General features: G+C 50.3%; 4 protein-coding genes across 4 annotated transcripts in view; 2 read left to right on the top strand and 2 right to left on the bottom strand.

The window, feature by feature from the left end:
- Positions 1–1,275, bottom strand: part of VPS51 (VPS51, GARP complex subunit) — a 17,455-nt gene extending 16,180 nt beyond the window's left edge. Inside the window, exon 1 of the mRNA XM_019474351.1 lies at positions 1,227–1,275. Coding sequence (XP_019329896.1) covers positions 1,227–1,275 — 49 coding nt within the window. The remainder of the gene's footprint in view (positions 1–1,226) is intronic.
- Positions 1,116–14,320, top strand: RIC8A (RIC8 guanine nucleotide exchange factor A). The gene is made up of 10 exons (XM_009288159.2): positions 1,116–1,442; positions 4,602–4,649; positions 6,903–7,517; positions 8,158–8,252; positions 9,134–9,284; positions 9,958–10,053; positions 10,344–10,488; positions 10,916–11,060; positions 12,082–12,201; positions 13,073–14,320. The coding sequence occupies exons 1-10, from the start codon at positions 1,359–1,361 to the stop codon at positions 13,191–13,193; spliced, it is 1,620 nt and encodes a 539-aa protein (XP_009286434.1). The 5' UTR covers positions 1,116–1,358; the 3' UTR covers positions 13,194–14,320.
- Positions 14,321–16,581: 2,261 nt separating this feature from the next.
- SIRT3 (sirtuin 3) lies at positions 16,582–22,683 on the bottom strand. The gene is made up of 7 exons (XM_009288158.1): positions 22,658–22,683; positions 21,422–21,619; positions 20,557–20,789; positions 20,306–20,406; positions 19,933–20,094; positions 19,297–19,506; positions 16,582–17,510 (listed from the first exon to the last, which is right to left on the bottom strand). The coding sequence occupies exons 2-7, from the start codon at positions 21,562–21,564 to the stop codon at positions 17,490–17,492; spliced, it is 870 nt and encodes a 289-aa protein (XP_009286433.1). The 5' UTR covers positions 21,565–21,619; positions 22,658–22,683; the 3' UTR covers positions 16,582–17,489.
- The window catches only part of PSMD13 (proteasome 26S subunit, non-ATPase 13), an 11,571-nt gene continuing 10,453 nt past the window's right edge, over positions 21,572–22,689 (top strand). Inside the window, exon 1 of the mRNA XM_009288171.1 lies at positions 21,572–21,648. Within this exon, the coding sequence (XP_009286446.1) occupies positions 21,572–21,648 (77 nt within the window). The remainder of the gene's footprint in view (positions 21,649–22,689) is intronic.

The following is a 22,689-nucleotide window of genomic DNA, read 5'->3' as shown; positions in this document are numbered from 1 at the left end:
AAAAAAAAAAAAAGGGGCTTGAAGGGGTTTTGAAAGGTGCGAAAAATAGTAGGGGAAGGAGGTAACAGTGTGAGGAGGGAGCTGGGGGGGAATATGGCAAATGCTGCGATCTGCCCTTGCCATTCCCTCCCCAAAAATGGAGAGGAGTCCGTCCGGTACCCCAGCCCCTCGGCGCTGGGGATGCCCTGCTGCCTGCCCCGGTGCTGCCTGCCCCGGCTGAGCCCATCCTCCTGTTCCCGCAGTTTCCAAAATGCAGGACTTGCCCTTGGTCCCAAAAAACCTCTCTTCGGCTGTGCTGGGGCAGGAGGGGATAACCTGGTGCTCCCGTGTGATCTCCCAAAACCCTGCAGGCTCTCGGCACGGAATTGGCTCCCAGGGCCAGCCTGGTTTCTTGTAATTAGGTGTGACCAGTGCTTGGTCATATTGCAGAACATGGTGCATAGTTACACAGAGTCTAAACAAGGTACGAGCTCACACAGGTACTCAAACTTGCTAGGTTTTCCATCATTAGGAGTTACTTTCCTGCGCTGTGGATTTGTATGGCTCTACGAGCTGTTAAACATGTGCCTGTGTCCAAAATAATGTCATCATCTGCGTCTTTATGCGCATCTGCTCATTTACATTATTATCATGAGGCACATTATCTTCTGTAATGGTATGAAGATTTGAGCCGTGGAGGCCAGCCGTCCCCTGTACGTGCGTTCTTACTGCATGTGCAGTGTATCTGCCATAACCCGACGCACAGCCTGTCTCGGCAACTGCAACAAAATCCTAATGATCTCTTTCTTTTCACCACCTTAAAAGGTAGCTCCGCCTTAAGCCAGGAGGATGCTTTCCTATCTGTCTGGCTTTCCTCTCCATCCCTTTTTACTCCACAGCAGTGTTTCTGGATTTTTTTTTTTTTCCCCTCCTGTGCAGTAACAGAAATCAGGCCAGCCAGGGGAGGAGGAGGCAGAGAGCTATTTCAGGGAGCTGCTGTTATCTGCTCTATGATAATCCCCTGGCAGGGCGGGGGGAAGGTTTTCCCCGAGTGCTTTACTGGGAGGGCATATATTAAACATTGAAAAGCAAAGAGAGGAAGAAGAGGATTAGAGGGAGAGAGAGGAAGCTGGCTGCTGGTTTTAGTTGGGTTATCCATCTGCTCTGCTTGTATGGATGCAACAGCGTGAGCAATCTCACTTGGGGTTTTTTTGTGTTTCGTTTTTTTCCCTTCTTCCTTTCCCCACCCCTTTCTCTCTCCCTCTCAGATATCCGTGTGTCGAGGTCCTTTTGCATCACCGTTATCCAGGAGCCCTGGAAGCCCCCTCACTCCCCTTCCTCCCGGTTTCACCTCCTGCTGTAGCTGAGCTGTTGAGATAATGGAGCTCAGGACTGTGGTAGCCACCGTGGAAAGCGGGGAGCAAGACACAGTTCTCAAGGTGCTTCAGATCTACAACCAGGAGGTGAGTGAGCATCAAACCTCTGCCTGATGTCAGCTGCTGCTGTTTACAAGCCTGGAAGCGGGTTGGCCATGTTGTGGGATTTCTGTGCCATCCGGCTGTCCCCAGTCTGTCTCCTCTGAGTGCATCTGTCTGTGCATTGCTGCCATGAAAATGTTACAGACTGCTTCGTCTTTTACTTGCAGATGGCTTATTGCTTGATGTTTTGCTAGGAAGCAGCTAAGCAGCCTCTCTTTATCTTGGTTCCTTTGTATACTGGAAGTAAAGCATGTAGAAGGGGTTTGTTTTTTTTTTTTATTATTATCCAGATCCCAAGTAAAACCTGGCAGGGAAATAAACATCAGTGTGAAGACCAAGTAGGAGGAGCTTTTATGTTAAGGCAAGGTTTGGAGGTAGTAAAACTGAGGCCTGGGGAGGAGCTGCAGGTGAAACGGTTGTCATGATTTGCAAGTAAAAGGTCATTAGAGGTGGACAGGGATGGGCTGCTGGAATTTGATACAGGTGCCTGATCTGAAAGCTGACAATAAGAGGTAAATAACAAATATAGAATATCAAAAAAAGAATGGTTGGGAAGCAGAGATGGAAGCGTTCCTAGCCTTAAAGTGGCAAAAGATTATCTGTGAGGGTAAATCCCTTTTGAAATAGACTCTGGTTGTCAGGGAAATTTCCTTCAGAGGGTTTCCACCAGGGTAGGGCTGGCCCTGCGGATCTCCGTGACTCATTCTGCACCATTCTTGAGTAGGTGGGAAGCCAGCGGGGAAAACCTGTGAATATTTTGCACGAGTGTGCAAGAGGCAGAGTGTGCAACTATTTCCAGCAGTCGGTTTTGAAACGGGGGAGATATTAGCGAAGAAGGAGCGGGTCGCTGTTAAAGACAGTCCGCGGGATTAACATCACTTACAGCAGGTGTAAAGCTGGAGAAATTAGGAGTGCAAAAAGAGTTTGTTGTGTAACCAGCTTGAGGCATCAAACCACAGTATTTTCTGTCGAATTCCTCCAGCTGGATCCTTTGTCGGTGTATCAAGTGTAGGAAACTTGTGAGAATGTCAGTGGCTTTGCTAGCCCGTCTAGAAGAAATGGAGCAATCAAAGAGGATTATGAAACTGCAGATAAACTAAGCAACTTTCTTGCAATCATTTTTTACTGTAAAAATTGATGGTACTGTATCCTTTTTCTGGGGATATATTTTAATTCACTATTGCATACGCAGTCAATTTTTGATTGCCAGGAATAAACTACAGCTAAAGCAAAACCACGGGGATGGCAGAAATATACACGAATGAGATTACAGGAGCCTGCGGAGAGGATGTGATGGGAAAAGAAGAAGCGGCATGGCTGTCTGCAGAGCACATCGGTTCCGGGACTGAACCGCCAGTTCCTCATAACGTGGTGCAACAGCCTATGCACGGGGTCAGCTCACAGTGCTAAAGCACGAGAGGGCAGCCCCTGGCAGAGCGCTACAGGAGTACAGCTGTCCTGCCTCCACACCTGAGGTTTCTCAAGCAGCGTGTCGGCATCGCTTTGTCCATCATGGCTTGCTCTAGGCTAGAAAGACCAAAGCCATCCCTGGGATCTTGGTGACCGTGACACGGTTAATCTGCAAACTGTATCTTCCGCTTTTAAGCAGACGGGAATTGGCAGCACATAAAAAAGGCGGTGAACGGCAGGGGAGACTACGTTTGCAGAGTGAGCGAGTCAGGGAACACCTGCGCTCTCCAAAAGCTCAGTGCAGTCAGTTTTGGGCTTCGCTGGGCAGGAAATCAGGTGGAGTTAGACAACTGGATAACTCGTAAGGTGATAAATGCAGTGGGAGACAAGCTCAGCTGCTCAGACCTATAGATGGGATGTCCATAAATTGTGATCGCTCAAGAGAAGAACAAGTCCAGAGTATAAGAATGATTGATTGTGGTAAGACTAATTACCGTTATTGAGTGGCTCCGTAAGTGTAAGCAGTGTAACTCAATAAAAGGTGACAGTGAGCGCTAAGAAAATGATGGGAGAATTATGATACAATTACATCCACATATCTCTAGCTATAGATCTAGGTGTATCTCTACATACATAGTTAGTGTTTTATAAATTTTAAACATTTTCATTCTCAAAGCTTGGACCAAATGCTCTCTTGGTGTAAATGAGGGTTGCGTCATTCACTGGAAAGTGCTGCTTTTCACCAGGGCGCCTGTGGTCTCCTGTGCTGTCCAGTTCATTGAAAGCAGATGTAGCCAGAAAGGAGACTGTCCATCGAAGAGCAGCCAGAATAGTGAGAAACACAGAAATGTTTCCCATGAACGAAGAGCAGGACTGTTTTTATTAAGGAAAGTGACATGAGGGAGGTGTAGAGATCAGGTCTCTTGTGTTTAAAGAACGTGATCTGAATAACCACAAGGATCTGTTCGCAAGTAGCAAGGAGACAGTACTTTTTTTCAGTCAGGAAAAGGAACAATAAATATCAAGGGGAAAAATGTTATAGGCACAGCTTGGTGGTGCCACTGAGCAGAGGAATTACCGGCTATTACAGGATATTTGGATTATGGTGAATGCCCACTTTACTGCTGCAGTATTTAAAAATAAGCCCGTCCATCAGATGGGCACAGCTTTGGCCTGTGGCAGTCAGCCTCCACCGCAGAGCCAGCAGAAGAGGGCAATGGGTAATATTCATCACAAATGTTTTTCAAGGATGAAAGAGAAGCAGGGGCCTCCAGAATAGCGGGGATCTCACTCAAGGAAAGCACTTCACACCTGGTGGCATGGTCCACCTCTGTGCTTTTCAAAGCAGATTCATTCCCCCTAGTTGTGAAGCACATAGTTGGAATTGCCTAAATAGGAACAGTGTTGGAAAGAAAAGGCAGGACTGAAACAAAAACCTCGGTGGCAGGAAAGTTTTCCTTTTGTCTTGTTCCTTAGGAGCTTGCACTGCTTGTTACGAACGCCACAAATATCGTAGACCTCTCTAAGCGCCGTGGCACTCCTTGCCACACTGATTCCCTGCCTCTGTGCCGGTGGGGACTGTTCTTGAGAAGATGTGCTTGCTTTTGCAGCAAGCACAAACACATTTAGGCCTGCTGCTTTCCAGCTGAATGGCCCTTCCCTGCCTGGGGGGAACAGTTTTGTGGATGTTTAACCTATTACTTTATTTTGATTGTTTCTCTTTTGCCCCCACAGAAGTCTCAGTGCTTCACCTTTGATGATGAGGAGCGGGAAGAGAGGAAGGTAGGCGTGCTCTTTGGCTTCTTCCTCTAGTAGGATGGATAAATCTGCTGCTCTGTACTCGTGTCCAGCAGGGCTTGGTGGTGGCAGCTCCTACAGGGAAAGAAATGAGTGGGTTTTTTGTTAACTTGATTAGGGAATGGTGTGCTCAGAGCATCTGCCTCCAGTTTTTCCATCAGTAGTTGATGTTTTAGGATAAAGGTCGGCATTCTTCCAGTGTTAGCAGGCCCTTTGGGTTCCGTGATGCATATAGTCTCAGCCACGGGTGTATAAAAAGTGTGATCGTGTTTGTGGCATGAGTCTGCTAGGCAAAGATCATAGCAACATGCAAGCCTCTAGAGGGTAAGTGTTTTTGCTGTGAGCCAGCTGCAGGATTTGACCAAGGCTGTATATTAACAGATACTTTAAGCTGGCGTAATCTGGCACTCAATGGAAAGAAGCACTCCTGCCTGTGCGTTTCTACTCTTGCAAAGGTCTGCCCTGGCACGGAAGAACTGCATGGCTGCACGTGGTTGGTGGGCTGATCTGCCTAAAGAATAAGACTTTTTTTTTTTCCTGGATTATTTTCCTGCTGGATCAGTTTTGTGGTCCAGTTCATTGGTTGATTGCGCTAATGCCTGTGTTAGCACATCAGGTGTGGACCAGGCGGCCAGGGTGGAGAAGGGGACCTCTTTTGTCCGTGCTATTGCCAGCTAATGCTAGCATGAAGTTTTTCCAGGTACAGCCTGATGCGTAGGACCGGATCTCACAAGATCCGAGCTCTTTGCCTTGCACTGACTTGCTGTTTGAGCTGGGACAGTCACACAGGCCGTGAATTCAGGCACAGCCTTGGGGTGCTCCACTTTTGGGGTGTATGTCATGAAATATGAATTGAGCATTGCCGTCTAGTTCCTGGTGCTCAGTTCTTCTGAAGGTTTAGCCCTGGGCACATGCTCTGAGATCTCTTTAACCTGAGTCAGTCAGAGGCTTTGGTGACTTATGACTGTATCTTTAACTCCTGTGTCTGTCTCCTCGTATGGAAGAAGAGGAATGACTGTACTTTCTCACTTCTCAAGGGTGTGATTGTGGGGCATACTTCATGAGCTAAAGCTTGTTCAGTTCTGCCAGCCTCACATTAAGGACTAAAATTCATTTTTTCTTCATTCCTTCCCTCAGTTCTTTTATTATTATGAAGTGTAACTGATAAAGCTATGTTAAGCCAATGACACTGAGCAATAGCAAAACTTGCAATCTTGGATTCTTTCGCTCTTGTAATATGCATGGAAAGACACGTGCTCTGATGTGGTGTTATCTTAGAGAGATCTAGTGAGATCTTACCTCACCAAGGTGTGAATGTCTATGCAGTGGATTACTAGTGTAATCTGAAGTGTTGCTACACATGGTTCAAACCAAGCTGCGCTTGGTTGTGTGAAGCATTACCTTTGCTCTTGTACTCTTCTGTTGCTGTCGCATACGATGCTGTTATCCTCAGTGGTTAGATTTTTCAGCTGTTGTGAATTGGTGTTAACGGAGCTCTGCCAGTCTGTACCTACTGAGGATCTGGGCTAGTAGGTCTCCAGACAGCACTGAGGTTTAAGGAGGTACTACTTATTTGAATCTCCTGAGGTCTTTTCACCTCCTTTCCTAGGGCATCATGTGCTCTTCTCACCTCACTTAGGTCCTTTTCCCCTCCCTTGGCAGTTTTCTGACGCACCTCTCAAACTTTTCAGTCTGTTTCTGGAGCACCCAAAGCAGATGCCTCCCTAATCTTAAGGCTCTGGGCGGGAATAGAGGACTTCTGTTGAATTGGTTGCTGCTCTTCAGTGAAGCCATAAGGGACTTCTTTGACCTGCCCTCCCTTAGCTTAATGCAGCTGTCAAGTAAACCGTGTTAGCCTGAACCATCCTAACTGTGGGTGAAGCTAAAATACGCGATAGTAGCAGTTGCCTGTTCATACTCTCCCCTTACATCTGATACCCTCTCCCAGCCGTTCTTTGTTTCTTGCTGGGTGTCCTTGCTCAAACTGGGTCAGGATCAGATGCCAGAGCCAAACACTTCCCGAGTGCTGCTGAGTGCACACCTGAACCAGAGCCACCATCTCTAGATGATGCTCACGTTTTCCGTCCCGAGTGCTGCTGAGTGCACACCTGAACCAGAGCCATTAGCAGGCCCATCTCTAGATGACGCTCGCGTTTTCCGGGACAGAGCATTACAGGGTGGTGGGGGAGCACTGTGAAGTGTCAGTGTATGAGGCATTGCTTGTTTCCAACTGCACAGAAAATGGCCCAGCTGCTGATCAAGTTCCTGGAAAGAGAGCTGCAGCCGTCCTGCCAGGTCACGTGTTTGGAAAGCATCCGCATCCTGTCCCGGGACAAATACTGCCTTGACCCTTTCACCACCAAGGAAGGCCTGAAGACCCTCTCCAGGCATGCTGGCATTGATTACTCGGAGGAGCTCATCCGGGAGGTCCCAGACTTGGATGTAATCCTCGAATCCCTCAAATGCCTCTGCAACATTGTCTTCAGCAGCCCTAGGGCACAGGAGCTGACAGCTGAAGCCCGGCTGGTGGTGGGCCTGGCCAAGCGCATCAAACTGTACAACGAGAGGAGCCTTCCTCATGAGGTCAAGTTCTTTGACCTGCGTCTCCTGTTCCTGCTGACGGCGCTGAGAGTGGACATCCGGCAGCAGCTAGCCCAAGAGCTCAGGGGCATTAGCCTGATGACAGATACCCTGGAGCTGACCCTTGCTGTAAAGTGGATGGACCCCTACGAAGTTGCCACCGAGGAGGGACTTCTCCCACCTTTGCCTCGGCAGGAGACAGAGCGAGCCATGGAGATCCTGAAAGTGCTCTTCAATATCACCTTTGATTCCAGCAAGAGGGAGGTGGATGAGGTAAGCTCCTTGGGTGTCCCACCCCACTGCATTTGCATGGCTCCGGGCTGTGGTTTGACTACTGGTTTTCTCCTCCACTTGCATTTCCTTGTATTACATACTGGTCCTCATGCAGCCCCCGGGTACATGTAAGGGTAGCAAGAGGCTTGTGTGTCTGGACCTTGCTCTCTAGAGCACTGCCTCTATCCAATGAATCATTAACCCATAAGACTTTTAGAGCATTAAAATTTAAAAGTTGGGCATTTTTCCTTCTTAATGACGTGATTTGTTGTGCAAGTGGGAGAGCGGAGCCCCCACATAACTTGCTTCTGAGTGTGGCCTGGTACTCTCTCACCTTCTGGACAAGGTCAAAGGAAGGTGTGATGGAGAACATCTCTGGATAATCCATGGGCCTGTTCTGGGGCCTCTTCCAGCCCTTGACTCAGTGTTGTAGAGTGAGGGAAAAGGTATCGGGCAGCAGGAAGACTGTGTGTTGACCTCAAAAGGAGAATCAGGAGGCTACTTCCACTTAAACACCCTGCTGCCAGTTATCAGGCTGCTGGAGGGAGGGATGGGGCTGTGGGCTGCAGGGGCAGCAGGCTCTGAGATGTGGAGGATCCCCTTTCCTGACCAAGGTTTTCATTTTCTGTTTTGGGGCCAGGAAGATGCTGCTTTGTACCGGCACTTGGGTGCCCTCCTGCGCCACTGCCTCATGATCTCTGCTGATGGAGAGGACCGGACAGAGGAGTTCCACAGGTCTCTGTTAGATAACTAGGTCATGATCTTCACTAGAAACAGATCTCCTCAAGGCAGATCCTGCCTGACCTTGGCATTAACATCCATCCTCTGCTTGTTTGGTGATTGCTAAAGTCGCTGCTGACAAACAGGCATCTTTGGTTTGGCCTGCAGGTTCCTCATGCTGCTAGAACTCAGAAATAGCCCTGCCCTTCCCACAGTCAAATCATGTGTGCTAATGCCACAGCCTCCAGGTCTACGGGAGGAAATGTTTTCTCCAGGCCTGCCTGACCCCAAGGGCCATATTCAATATCCTGCATCAGGCCTCCTCAACAGTGCCAGCCACTTCAGTGGGCAACTTGCCAGAGCAGATGTTTGGTACTTTAATTAAAGAGTCCATGGGCTGGCCTTAATTAACTGTCTGTCTCTTGAGCCAGGCTGAGAAATTGCCTGTGTCACACTGCTGAGCATTGTTGGTCCAGGGTTGTCAGCTTTGAGCAGGTGACACCATCCTGTACCCAAGAAAACCATAGTCAGGAGAATCCTAAGCAATGCATTGCATTGACCATCAAGGTGACAATAAGTGATGCAGCAGGCGACCCTAGAGACAGACCTTTGACCACCCAGAGTGGTCCTACTTGGCCTCTGTGTCAAGATCCATGGTTTCTCAGTTGTCACTGAAGTCTCTTTGGACTCCCAGCAAATAGTTCAACTACCCAAAAAGCAGTTTAATTTATTCCCTTTTAGAGGTGTGAGGAGCTTGGGATGCAGCCCAAAGACAGCTTAGATCTCGGGGTCCTCACACTCCTGGAAGTTAGTAATGAATCTTCATTTCTGGATAGCTGAAGAACTTCTGTGAACAAAGATCCATGACTGTGTTTGCTTCTCTTTCATATGTTCAGTCATACGGTTAACCTTTTGGGCAACCTGCCCCTGAAATGTCTGGATGTCCTCCTGACCCCGAAAGTCCGGCCAGGCTCGCTTGAGTACATGGGTGTCAACATGGATGCAGTCAGCATCCTGCTGGATTTCCTAGAGCGGCGCCTTGACAGGGTAAGTTGAGAGGCTGCTGTGTGAGTTTGTCACTGCTCATTTTCACAAGTTCACTGCAAGGCACCTTTCCTTCAGCCTATATTCATCCTTGAAAAGCCCGGTGCCAACATCACAGGAGCACCAGCAAGGCATCGTTAGTTCGGAGATATTCCTTTATAGAAGGGGCAGTTTTTAGCAGAGGCAAAAACTGTTATGGTTGGTAGGACTAAAACAACGTCTGTTGACTGGGAAGGTGACTGTGTCACTGCTTTATGGACTGCAGGTAGTGAGATTGGGTGAACAGTAGATGATTAGCTGGCCGATTGAAATATCAGTGTTCTGTTTCACTCAATAGTGATCTGGTGGGTAGCTTCTGGAAGCCTGAATCTGCATTATTTTCAAGCTGGCTGTGGTTTTCTGTCTCTGGAGTTATTCCAAAGGACCTCTGAACTTTACCGCAGCGCTTCTCTACCCTGGATGCCCTGCACAAATATTTCTAGCACTGCCGTGTCACAGGGCAGGGTTTGGAAAGCCCTTGCTGCTTGAGGAGTGATGAAGCACTGAAATTCCTGTGGCAGAGGCTTTGGTGTCCATCTATTTCCCTGATGGTCTGTACTCGCGCTCTCCACCACAAGCCAGACGAGCTGAGCTCAGTGTGACTAATGTGTTGTTCGCTTTGTGGGCGCTTCTGCAGGGACACAAGCTGAAGGAGAGTTTGACCCCTGTGCTGAACCTGCTGACGGAGAGCGCCCGAGTCCACCGCCAGACGAGGAAGTTCCTGAAGGCGAAGGTACGCTGTGGTTCAGCCAAAAGTTGAATGATGCTGCACTGAGGAGAGAGGAGAATAGCAAACCGCCTGATTATTGCCATCCTCCAAACAGACCTTCTCTGTCTCTCTACTAGGTTCTGATATATATGGGTGTTTGAGGTCTTTGGTACCCACACTGTTTTTTCCACATCTCCCACGCTCTGTGGATTTATTAGTTTTAGCTGATTTGTAAAACGCACGTATGTTTTCCCCTGTCCGACCTGCCGTTGCTGTTCCAGCTCCACTGATCGCCCCTCACTGTGGCCTTGTAGGTGCTGCCGCCGCTCCGGGACGTGAGGAATCGGCCGGAGGTGGGGAACTCTCTGCGGAACAAGCTGGTGCGTTTGATGACCCACATCGACACCGACGTGAAGCACTGCGCGGCAGAGTTCCTCTTTGTGCTCTGCAAGGAGAGCGGTGAGTTGCAGGGCCTTGTTGTGGGCTTTGGTGACAGGGAGTCCTGGAGACTGGCCTCTGGGCAAGCCAGAAAGCGTGGGATGGGTGACCCTTTGTAGCCAACAGGAACTTCTGTCTTCCCTTGGGCCAGATACACTGAGTAGGGAAAAGTGGAGAGTATCCAAGTGCTCTGTGGGAAGGAGTTGCTGTCTCATGCCAGCGGTGAGTGAAAAGCTCTGCTAGAGGACACCCCAACACGCTGCAGACAACCTGGCCTGCCTTCCTGGTGCACGGTGTGGGAGCCTTGCTCCCTGTCACAGAGTTCAAAGGGCATTTCTGGGTCTCTGTGGCCTTGCACCGATCTTGCTGTTGGGGCACACAGGAGCAGACGGGGCTGGAGAGGCAGGAGGGGAAGCACAGGGTGGTCTCTCTTCCCTTCTCCCGGCAGTGTCGCGGTTTGTGAAGTACACAGGCTACGGGAATGCAGCTGGGCTCCTGGCAGCACGAGGCCTGATGGCTGGTGGTCGGGAAGAGGGAGAGTACTCAGAAGACGAAGACACAGACACTGAGGAGTACAAAGAGGCAAAGCCCAAGTAAAGAAGTCTGGTCCCCCTCTACAGCACCCCTCTTCCTACACCTTCTTCCCACTCCTGCTCTGTCCCTTTCTTCATCTGCCTCCCTGCCATCTCCCTTGTCCTGCTCTTTCACACGTGCATTTCCTTCTGCGTTACTTAGCAGTTTCACCCTTAGCTTTGATGTCCTGTTCCACCCTCTCTGCCTGTTCCTTGGGTGAAATGCCTCTCTGGCTGAGCTGCTCATGGCATGGGTGGTCACCAGTGCATATATTGGGTCCTTGCAGCTGGGCACAGGCTCTAGAGCAAAGTGGGTTCCTTCAGCCAGAGCCCATTCTGCACCAGACCTGTTCGTGGTGTGCACGTGGCAGTACATCTCTCTAATCTGTATCTTACACCTTTTTTTGGCATCCGCACATCTCAGTAGAGTGGCGGGCTTTTACTGTGTGCTGGGATAAGGGGTAAGGGTGGTCCCTTCTTGCAGCGGCTTTGGAAGTGCCAGTTACTCTCCATCTCCAGAGTCCTGTGCTGCTGGAGTGAACTGTTTTTTCCTTGCCTGCTAGTGGGTGGTGGTAACTCGAGGATGGGGGGTGTGCAGGGAGAGCTCTAGGACTGTGCTCAGCTGTGGGTCCCATACTTTCTAGCATCCTGTTCAATGTGCTCTGCAGGTTGGGTTTGGGTTTTTTTTTCTGTTAGCTTTTTGCCTCCTGACTTAAGGAGAGGGAAGAAGTGTCGTCTGCCCTTGTGCACCTGGTTTAAAACTGCACTGTGGAATTGGCAGGATGGGGATGTTGCTCATGCCAAAGAAATGATAGGGATTTGTAAGGGGGGATGACTGTGCGTAGGACATGCAGAAAGAGGTCGGAAGCACCATGTTGCACTGCGATAGCGGTTGGGGCTAACGAGACGAGCAGCAATGATAACCAGCCTTGCCATTGTGTTCCTGTGCTCAGTAGAGGCAAAGAAGGTTTTTAAACAGCCCTTTTGTCACTCCTCTGCTTTACCTCCCTCCTTTGCCCTGGCCTCACTATTCTTCTTGCAGCATTAACCCTGTGACGGGACGCGTCGAGGAGAAACTACCCAACCCCATGGAAGGGATGACTGAAGAGCAGAAGGAACATGAAGCCATGAAGTTAGTCAACATGTTTGACAAATTGTCCAGGTACTAGAAAATTGTGTGTGTTCATGTCTGTGTTAGCACCTGCATATCTGTGATTTACATTTATCACAGACCTTTCTTTGAATATATTCCCAAGGCCACCACTAACTGAAGGGATGTAAGAGACTGGGGGAGATACATGGGGAAATATTTCCTTAAGCTGGGCTCTGTAATGTGCAGGGGAAGGCACTGCAAGCCCCACACACCTCTTTGGCAGGATGGCATACTGCGAAATTCCTCTGCGTGCCTGTACTGTGTTTCCAAGCACCTGCTGCCTCACCAGGTTTGGCCGGGTGCTCAGTAGAACAGCAGCCACTGTCCTGGCAAGGCTGCTCAGTAGGAAGCAGCGTTTTGGGGACAGATGGCAGCCAGTGCCACCAAGGCCCTTTTCCTGCAGGAGTGCTTTCTCCAGTCGTCTTTCATCCGTCATTAATAGGTGCCACAGAGAAGAACCCAGAGTCTGCCAACTGAGTTCAGACCACCCCCAAGGGTGGGAGGGAAAAGGGCAGCACGTTTACCGCATGTATTTCCATTGTGTGTTAGAGGGAGAGGAACACTGATGCCAGCACTAGTTTTCCTCTGGCAATCCTGTACCACGCAGAACAGGACCCTAAAAGTGAGCCTATTCCAGGGAACCTGAGAATGGCAACACTTGTGGATTGTGCTTCCAGCCATTGCCTCAGCATGCTGGAGGTTTTATGGCTAGAACTGTCCCCTACTTCTAAAAGGGATTCTTGGTGGTGGCCTGGGGTTGTTCTGGGCTGCCTCGGGGCAGTTTCCACAAGCCCCACGTTTCTGCTGTAGTACTCGTCTGTTCCTGCAGTGTCTGCTGCAAATTTGTGTTGCCTTCCCCCCATCTCCTCCCTGGCTGCAGAGAGCAAGTCATCCAGCCCATGGGCATCACGCCGAGCGGCAACCTGGCCCCCATGGAGAATGCCATCCATGATATAGCTGACGAGAGGTCGTCGTCTGACTCGGACCTGGGGCTGGACTGATCCAGACCTCGTGCCCCAGCCTCGGAGAGCTGGGGAGCCTCCCTCCGCTCTCCCTCCAGAACTGGTGCTGCACCCAGAGGCTAGTACTGGGCCAGGACTCTGCCTGTAGGATCTGGATCCAGCCTGGACCCCTCAGTCTGCAACAAGGAACACCACCTGCCTCCTTCCCAGCTCCATAACCACCTCTCCTTCCAGAGGGTCTTCATGGCCTGGCTCCACCTTGGTCTCTCCTGTCAGCAGCCTTGAGGATTTCAGACTCTAAATTGCTTCCAGGACTTTCCAGTAGGATTTTTTTTTTTTAAATGTGATGTTTGGGAAGAAGGGTCGGGGGGAGGATCTTTCTGTCACACCATCAGGGTTCAATAATCTGCGGAGCATCTTGTATACTTGCCGACGCTTGTGTGGCCACACATCAGCACACGTGTCGCTGTGCGTGGCTACGTGTGGCCGGCCCTACGAGGGGGGAGCCACTTCCCAGGAACACGGGTGGGAAGGTGGGACTGCAGGAGAGGGGTGTGAGTGATTATTCACGGCAGTCCTTGGGGAGCGGTGTCGGCGGGGTGTCTCGGCATAGTGCATCCATTTCATCAGCAGGTAGCTGTACATGTGTGCGTTACGTATGGCTGTGAGCGTGACGGTGTCTGTGCAAAACCAGGAGTGTGTGGACTTAGGAGCGTGTACGTGAGTGCAGAGGGGAGCAGCAGTGTGTGAACCTTCCAGCATTCCCATCGGCCACAGGAGAGAAATGCGCAGGTGACTGCCAGGAACACTCCGATATTCGGTCTCTGGCACTGTGCAATGTTCCTGTTACCATAGAGTTTAGTTTTTGGCATTAGCCTTTCCCCATCTTCACGCTTTCCAAATGAAAGGTCAAAATCTGTGCTTTGTCTGCTGCCTCCTCGTCTGCCTTGGCTTTCCCACAGGTCCACTGCTGTTTGCACCCAGGGGCTGGGGTTGGTCCTGTCCTTCGCTGTGGCTTAGATTTGTCTTTTGGGTTTTTTTGTTTTAAAAAAAAATTGTTTTAAAGAAAATCTTCCAGTTTGTCTCATGTACCAGAGTTCCAAAACTTACTATCACAAGTAGGAATGCAAAAGTGATGCTAGAATAAAGAAAACCTGACAAATGGGCGCATGGCAGTGATTCATCGAACGTGGTGGCTCTGGGCAAGTAAGGCAATATCTTTGGCTTTTTCTGACTAGCACATGGTTCTACTCCGATCACCCTGAACTTTACAGTTTTATTTGGGAGGTCAAATTGTAGCATTAAACTGGGGCCGAGCCAGAACCTTTCCCTGCACCATGACCACCAAGTATAACCGAATGGAGCATCCCAAAGTTAAAGTAAGCACTGAAGCTTGAGGATTGCAAAACAATCTTAGCGCAACCCCCTCGGGCCTCACGACACGCGGTTGTTTACAGGACTGTTCATCTCCTTTACAAATGCTCTGTAATGGTTGAGGATGGTGCACACCAGCTCTGTTTTCTGTCTCTGCAGTAGGGATTTGCTGCTCAGCCTTTGCAGGACGCGAGCCAGCCTCCGTGATCGTTTGGCTGCGTGGGTCTGCTGAGGTTTCTGACTCCCCGCAAGGCAGCGAGGCTGGGGCTCCGGTGGGGAGGCAGGGCAGGCTGGCCAGGCTTCGCAACGGGGCACCGTATCGGACACCCGGGAAATCTGGGTCCGGGGAGGCTGCAGATGCACAGCGGGGGTGAGCAGAGGGTTTGCAAGTGTTCCTGCCTGTGTATTTTTAGGAGTTGGTGCTTGTTTTCTGGAGACGGTCTCTATGATGTGAAAAGCTGAAGGTGTGCTTCATTTAGTTTAGTTCTTCAGTGATTAAGAATTTTTTTAGTAGTCGTGATTAAAGTTCCAGGCTCTCCCAGGGCTATACGATATTTATGTAAAACTGACCCACTAAGGTTCGCAGGTAGGCTTCTGTCATGAGAATAGCTTCAGCGTATCGTAGCTGGAGTTTTTAGGCCAACTGCATCTCTCTCCTCTTTTTTTTTTTTTTAACTAACTAACAGTTCGCAGGTAGGCTTCTGTCATGAGAATAGCTTCAGCGTATCGTAGCTGGAGTTTTTAGGCCAACTGCATCTCTCTCCTCTTTTTTTTTTTTAACTAACAAAAAAGCCCACCACAGACCTTCTGTGTGAACATGCAGACCTCTGATCTCTTCCCAGCTGTTAAAGCTCTCCGAAGCTTTCCATGCAGAAGGAAGAACGGGGGGTGTATTTTTAATGCAGTGCTTCTGATACTGTTGTATTCTAATTTTCTATCGTGCTTAAAACCCTGGCTTGCAACTGACGGGCCCTGCTTTGAAAAGCCCCGGCGCAGGGGCTGAACTTGGCACAGGGCGCTTCTGGAGTAAGGGTTTATAAACAGGGTACGGTTTAAAAGCAGCATGTCACCGCAATTTTCAGTGTGAAGCAATGTGCCGCGAGGCTTCTGGTGCTCTGCCAAGTGAGAGAACAATCCTCCTGCTTTTCCTGCGGCTGCGCATTCAGATACCTCTGCTGGGCCGGTCCCGGCTGGGAGGAGGAACACGCAGATGTATTTGAATTGTGCATTTGGATAAGCAAGTCTGCTCGTCTGAATGGAACTTGTTCAAACCTTCCTTCAAGGAAGCAGCTAGGGCACCAAGCGCCGAACTCTCTGTTCCTGTAGCATTAGCAGTAGATGTGCCAGGCTTCTGGGGGGTCCCTTGAGCTAAGTCTGACTTACAGCAGATGAGTATTAGGTCCCAACACCTCTAATTACATAAACAGATAGCCGTAAGTCAGCGTTTTGAGGCTCTAGCTTTGCCCTGGGAAGAGCTTTTCGGCATAGAGGTCAGTAACAGTGTTCCAGTGTTGTGTTGGTAAGACACAGCTGTGTGCTCAAATGCTTTTATTCCCTTCGCTTGGGCTTTCTGCGGTTTAGCATTAACCGTTAACAACCTGGTGGCATAAAATGCTTTGCATTTTGTTGTGCTTGTTTAGAGCTGGTACTGATTGGGATTGCCTCTAGAACAGTTGCTGTGATAAACAGATGGGTCAGCCAGGGCCACCTGGGTGTGACTTCAATCCTCACAGCCAAATTTGGGTGCTGGGGGGATGAAATTCATGCCCTGTTGCAGGGAAGAGGTTCTGCTACGCCTGTGATACGCAAAGTACGTCTGCTAGGGCACATCTGGGAAAGAGCAGGACATCACTGCAGCGCTCTGACTGATACTGCCTCTCCCCGCGACAGCATTTACAGGGAGGAAAGGCACTTGTGTAAGCCTAAAAAGAAGAAGAAAAAAAACAAATAAAGCAGGTGAAAAGAGTGGTGGTGGTGGGGACAGAATGTGTTCAAACACTAGGGAAGGTGTGAAGTTTACAGAAAAACCCTCAGGAGACATCAGTAAAATTAGAACTCTTTTTATTATTAAATAATTAACACTAGACTGATTCAAAGCTCTTCCAGCAGCTTGAGCTGGTGTTCCTGAATAGGAATGGGGGCAGTCCCCCCATGACAGCATTCGTCCCCTGATTAACAGAGATTTCCTCTGAAGAATAAACACTACAAGTCTGCAGCAGCTGAAAGATCGCGACTAAGAGAAGAGTATCTGAGGAGGAGCTGTGAAAGGAGTTGGTAGATGCTCAGTCCGGTGGGGGGAGCTGGAAAACTCACTCCAGACGAAATGATTCTGTCCTGCCTTAAGGCCTGACCTTCATGGCATTTTCAACTCCTGATCCTTGAAAACCAGGCCCTCTGAGGGTCTCTGAGGTTGGATGGCTCAGAAAGAGGGAGACCCAAACAGCAAGCTGCATATGCACAGCTCGTCTGACACGCTGGCACGAGCCCACGAGCTCCCGGCCACTTACTGGTGAAGCTGTCATGGCTGGACATCGTCAAATGGTGTGCTGATGGGGTGACAGCCAGAGCCGTGGAAGAGGAAAGTCTCTCCTAGTGCGTGCTGAAATGAGGTAAGACAAGGAGGGAGCAGTGCTCAGTGGCTACATCAACTGTTCTGAAGTCTCAGGTAGGAAAGCCTTCACGTGCAGAACCAGTTTGCAGCTTGGCATTTGGGCTTCGCTCCCTTCAGCCTCCCTTCCTTCGCCGGTGAAGGCCTCTCTGCTCTGCTTCCAGGCTGGCTGGATCGAGCCACGAGCATCCCCTTCTCCCCAGCGTGCCAGTCCTCTGTGGATTTGCTGCTGCAGAGCCGGACGGCCTCGTCCACGGCTCCCTGCCACGATGTCTTTCTCTGCCCATGCTGGGCATGACAACGTCTCCTTTTCAAGGTGAACATCGCTCTCCAGCAGCAGGGAGCCAGCTGTCCTATTTGTCTTTTGCGTCCAGCTAAAAATAGAAAGACCACACAGTGCTTGCTAGGGTGTTTCAAACCTTCCAGCCCCTGTTAGCTCAGCCAGCGATGCTTCCTAGCACCAAAATCCCAGAGCAAGGAGGAGGGGTTTTTTCGTGCTTCACCACATTTGCATCAGCTTTATGCATCAGTGATCTAGAGCAGCGCAAGCATTAAACCAAGGGCTGCTTGGTCTCATACAAATGCAAAATGGCTTGTAGTGAAAGATCAAAAACCTGACCGAAGGACTAATAATTCCTATTCATTCCTACCCCATAATCTGATGAAAGTAAGAACCACCTGAATGTTAAAATTGGAATCCTGAAGCCAAATTTTCTCTTGGGTCAGAAGAAACCATGTACAGACAGTGTATCTGTTAAAAATACAACTGGCTTCTTACTACGGCGAGTTGGCAGAGCCCTACTGCAGACAACGGAGCTGCGCCCACTTACACAAGCGGAAGAGTTGGCCCAGCCCACAAGTTACAACTTCTGCTTAAATTGAAAAAAAAAAAAAGTTCAAAAAGTGATTCAAAAAGTGATCCAAATGTGGGAAAAAAATCTTCCCAGCAGGTCTAAAGTAATGTAATCCTTAACATTAGCTCTAAACTCAAAGTAATTAAGAACTTGCTCTCCTACAATTTCTCACTTCTGAAGATCTCAAAAGATTACAGACGTAAGAAGAACGGCACAGGGAAATAAGTGATCAGCGGGGGAAAAGAGTCAAGTCTTTAGTTAGCGATTCAATGCTGTCAGGCGGAGCAAGTACCCTCACTCCTGCCTGCCACTTGCTGTTCGTCGCATGTCTGGCCACCGCAGCACCTCGTTCGGTCTCAGACATAGCGCAATTGGAGCCTCCCTTTCGTTACGACTATTACTTATTTCTCACAATGACTAGAAAAACCACTAGAAATGAAACCAAAGCAATTAAGCGACCGTACAGGAAGAGGAAAGCTCCACTAAGGTGATGCTTGGCTCGGCTCCTGGGTTTAGTTCAGCAATTGCTCATGTTAATGTGCCATTAACAGCATCACAGGCTCAGGCTCTCAGCCAGGGAAAAAGCAGCGTAAAAACCAACGCCTGAACAGCAGCTTCAGCACCCAAGAGCGTGCCCCACTGCGCGTCTGCACACTCAGTGGAGTTTTCCAGTCTCCTCACACACATCTGAGGGAAGCATTGCCGGAAGAAGAAAATGCCCATGTTTTGTGTTGTTTAAATGCAAAGATGAGTCGTCTGCTGGCTTACAAAGATTATACTGGATTAATTTGATACAGGTGACAGGGGATTTTCTGGTTGGTCACTTCCAGCTCCAGGAAACTGTACCTTCATCTATAGGGCTTTTTTGTTGCGTTTGGGAACAAATTAAAAAAAATAGATGAAATCAACAGAAAGCTTTTCAGTAATTGAGTGGGTCACTACCTGAAGAAGCACTAAAGCATTCTCATTCAACCCAAAGCCTGGCCTTTTCCGTGTTCTTCCTGTTTCATCTGAGGTTGGCGGATCTGCATCCTCCCCTTCCGTACCGCTGAAACATTCAGCAACACGGCACGCTCTCTGCTCTGTGGCACCTTCACTGTGAAATAGCACTGAGGTTTGCTTTTTTCTTTTTTAACCTTTTTGCACTTTTCTGTGGTCCTTTTCTCTGAATGCAGACTGCAAGCATGGCGGTGTCTGCGGTGCAAGTCTAACCCCCGCAAGCACAAACCTGCTCCCCCCGGAATAACTCCAGCGCAAGGAACAAAGAGGCTGAGGGAGGGAGACGGGGCTCTGAGCCCCTTCCCACCTTTGCTTTTTCCTTCTGAATTAGTGTTTGCATCTCTTCATTCCAGTCCAGCAGCTCCACCAGCTTCTCGACCCCACTGATCACGTCACCCAGCTGGGCTATGTCATTGTAGCGTTGCTGCCAGGCGAAGGGTCCTACGAGATCTCGGTTGATCAGGACTCGGGGAACGGAGCTGCGAACAGCTCCTGCCAGGCTGGCAAAGGGCTCCACCTGAAGGAAGGCAACCCGAAGGAGCAGAGAGAGACGGTCACCCCCCCGAGGGGCACTTGTGGGCACGAATTCACTGCACGCTAAGCTTGTAACCGCTGTGTTTAACAGTTCTCCCACCGTGGGCTAAGCTACCCCAGCTTTGAACAGGTTACGGATGTCACCAGTTATCCGGTGGCCTTTCCTCAGGTAGCTGCAAAACTCATCTCTTGCTCTCCAGGTGCCCACCTTTACCAGGAGCACACAAGGTTTTCAGAGGGTCTCTCAGAGTGCATGCATCCTATTTCTTACCCTGCCACCTCAAATTTTACCTCGATAACCCAGTTTCTCGCCTTCTCCTCTAAACCTCTCTCCTCCAGAGTCCCCTCGGGCCCTGTTTTCCGTGTGCCTTTTTCTCCTTGTGAGCAGGGGTTTCCCTTAGTCCCAGACCTCTAGGGACGTTCCGATGACGAAAAGCAGGTCTGCCGTGGGGAAGTCTGTCACGTGGAGGAAGAAGCGCTGCGGTAGCTCCTCGCCAAAGAACACAATGTCAGGCTTGACGACTCCAGTGCAGACAGGACAGTGAGGGACCTTGTCTGCCATGACGTCCCCCTGAAGCAAGAGCACCCAACACCACTCGTTACGGGGCAGCGCATACCTGCACAGCGGGGTCAGAACCACAACACATCCTCGCGGCAACATCCAGCCCAAGTCTGGTCCCCTCCAATAAAACCTCTTGGCCCTGAGGGCAAAACAACAGGCCTGCAACAGGTTCTCCTCCTTGCATTAATTTATGTGTCGATGCCCAGCTGCGACCACTCACCCTGAAGTCCTCTCCTGGGAACTTCCTTCGACAGACCGTACAAGTGGCAGTGGCAAAGGTGCCGTGGGCTTCCACCAGTCTATCGGGAGGGATCCCAGCAACTGGAACACAGCGCGTGGGAAAGGACCAGCTCAGCGTGAGGTGACTGAACCAGAAACTCCACATTCACTGGGCATTTCCCCAGTCCTGCCTCCTATTCTGCTTCTCTTCCCGGCGCTCTGCTGCTGAGAGATGGGGAAAAGAAAACTCACCTCTCTCCAGCCCGTCGATATTCTGGGTATAGAGGCGCAGGAGGAGCCCTTTGTCGTGCAGGAGTCTCAGGAAATAGTGGGCGTAGTTGGGTCTGTAGTTGCCGGGGTAGAGCTCCTTGGCCAAAGTGAAAAAGGGCTTAGGGTTGACAAAGAAGTACATCAGTTCAAAGATGGCTTCTGGGTAAGGGATGTTGTACTGCTCAAGGTTACTGTAGAGGCCGCTCCCCGGGGACCTGCAAAGAGAGGAGAGCGGGGCTGGTAGTCAGAATGCAGGAAGAGTTACCACCCGCCACAGAGCCAGACCAAGACATGACAGAGCAGCCAGCCAGATCCTTGGGTTCCCTCTGGCTGCTTTGTGCTGTCCATCGTGTGTCAAGAGAGCAGCTGAAACTACCTCTGCACAGAAGGAGAACCTGCCTCACATCCCTGCTCTACTGCCACCCCACCTTCTCCCGGCTGCAGAGGTGTGCCTGCAGTTGGAGGAAGGGAAGGGCCACGCTGGTATGCTGAGGACCATGCTCTCTTCTAGCTGGAGCGTCTCAAGCCCGCGCCACGGCCACGTCGGCCCTTCTCTGGTGGCCAAGGTGGTGCAGTGAGTGCAGCCACAGAATCAGGCAACGGGCATGACTTAACCATCCTGAAGACCTGGGCCAAGGAACGGCCCAAAGTCCGACTGGTGATGCCAGCCTGCCTTTGGCTGGAGAAGGAGGATCAGCAGGCATGGAAACTCCTGTGCCTAGTCTAGCCTGGCACAGATAAACAAAATGGAGGGGTGAGAGGAGTAGCAGGCACCAGCATTATCTAAGCTGAAGATCTTGGCCCTCCCAGCACTGAAAAAGGACAAATGAAACAATGGAGGCATTACCTAAAATCTGGGATGCCGCTGGGGGTGCTAATCCCAGCGCCAGCCATCACCACCACTCGGCGACACTCCTTCTTCCGAATTAGCTCTGCCACATCCTGCAGGGTGAGCTTCTGCTTCCCACCATCATCTCCCCATCTGCCCATTCCTAAGATGGCTCTGGCAGCAGCAGACAAAGAGAAGGGCCTGGTCCCTCGGACCCTGCTCGGAACAGAGAGAAAGCACAGCAGGTAGCGTACTGACAGCGACTTCAGCTGAAAACTGCTCGGGGGGAGAAAGCCACCCCAAGAATTTTGCAGAAAGCTCTTCAATGGGCAGGACTGTATGCTAGTACTTAACGAGGAGAAAGCTTAACCATTAGTCTAATCCATACCCCAGGAGTAGATACCTTCCATTGCACTTTTTATGCAGATCTAAAAATACCAAATCACTGGTACCCCTATGACAGGGGTTTTTTTTGGACAGGGGGTGGACATAGGGCTGTGGGAACGGTAGCACTGGGACTCACGGGTCTCATAGTTGATTTACACTGCTCTTGGGATAAGGAAGACTCTTTTCTATGTCCTGAGTTTCAAGAAGTTTCTAACAGGGTGATGTGGTGACCCTGGGACGACGCTGCCCAGGTTACCACGGACGTTTTCATTTCTCTATTTCCCCCAAGGGCTCTGCCTTGCGAGAGCTCCACGTGTAAACAGCAAATGCCTAAAGGAATCACAGGTCAGCACTATGTACAGATGGGGCAGAGAGCAGTCACTACCATCTGAAGGAAGAGCTTCTCCCCAGACAATTAGTGCTTGCTGGTGCAGGACATTACGAGCAGTCCAGAGAAGGCGTGGGAATGCGAAGAGCCAAGGGAGCTGCTGGATCTTGGCAATCTGCGAACGGCAATTACCGAGCTGCAAGTGTCAACCGTGGCCTCAGTGTGGTTGACACTGTCTTCACAAGGACATGGCTCTGCCTTGTCAGACCAGGTTCCCGGGGAGCTAAATTCACAATCTGGCAAACACCAATATTTCTCTGGTAAACCTCTCCACTCTTTGAGCTCCCGGGCCAGCTCTGGCTGACAGAGATGGGGACCCATCTGCCTATTTAGACAGGAGAGGTGATGTCCTCTATCCCACGCTTTCATTGTAACAGTACCGGTTCCTTCCCCTCGGCATCCCGGTGCAGAGGCCTGGCGGGCATCAGGCACCAGCACCGGCTGTGAGGCGAGGGGCGCGCGAAGCCAGACAGCCCTACCTCCGTGCTCCGGAGCCAGCTGCCTTTGCTGT

Source organism: Aptenodytes forsteri, unplaced genomic scaffold (assembly GCF_000699145.1).
Source record: "Aptenodytes forsteri isolate BGI_AS27 unplaced genomic scaffold, ASM69914v1 Scaffold329, whole genome shotgun sequence".
In the NCBI taxonomy this organism is placed as follows: Eukaryota; Metazoa; Chordata; class Aves; order Sphenisciformes; family Spheniscidae; genus Aptenodytes; species Aptenodytes forsteri.
The sequence above is the reverse complement of the archived record's forward strand: the minus strand, read 5'-3'. Positions and strand labels throughout refer to the sequence as shown.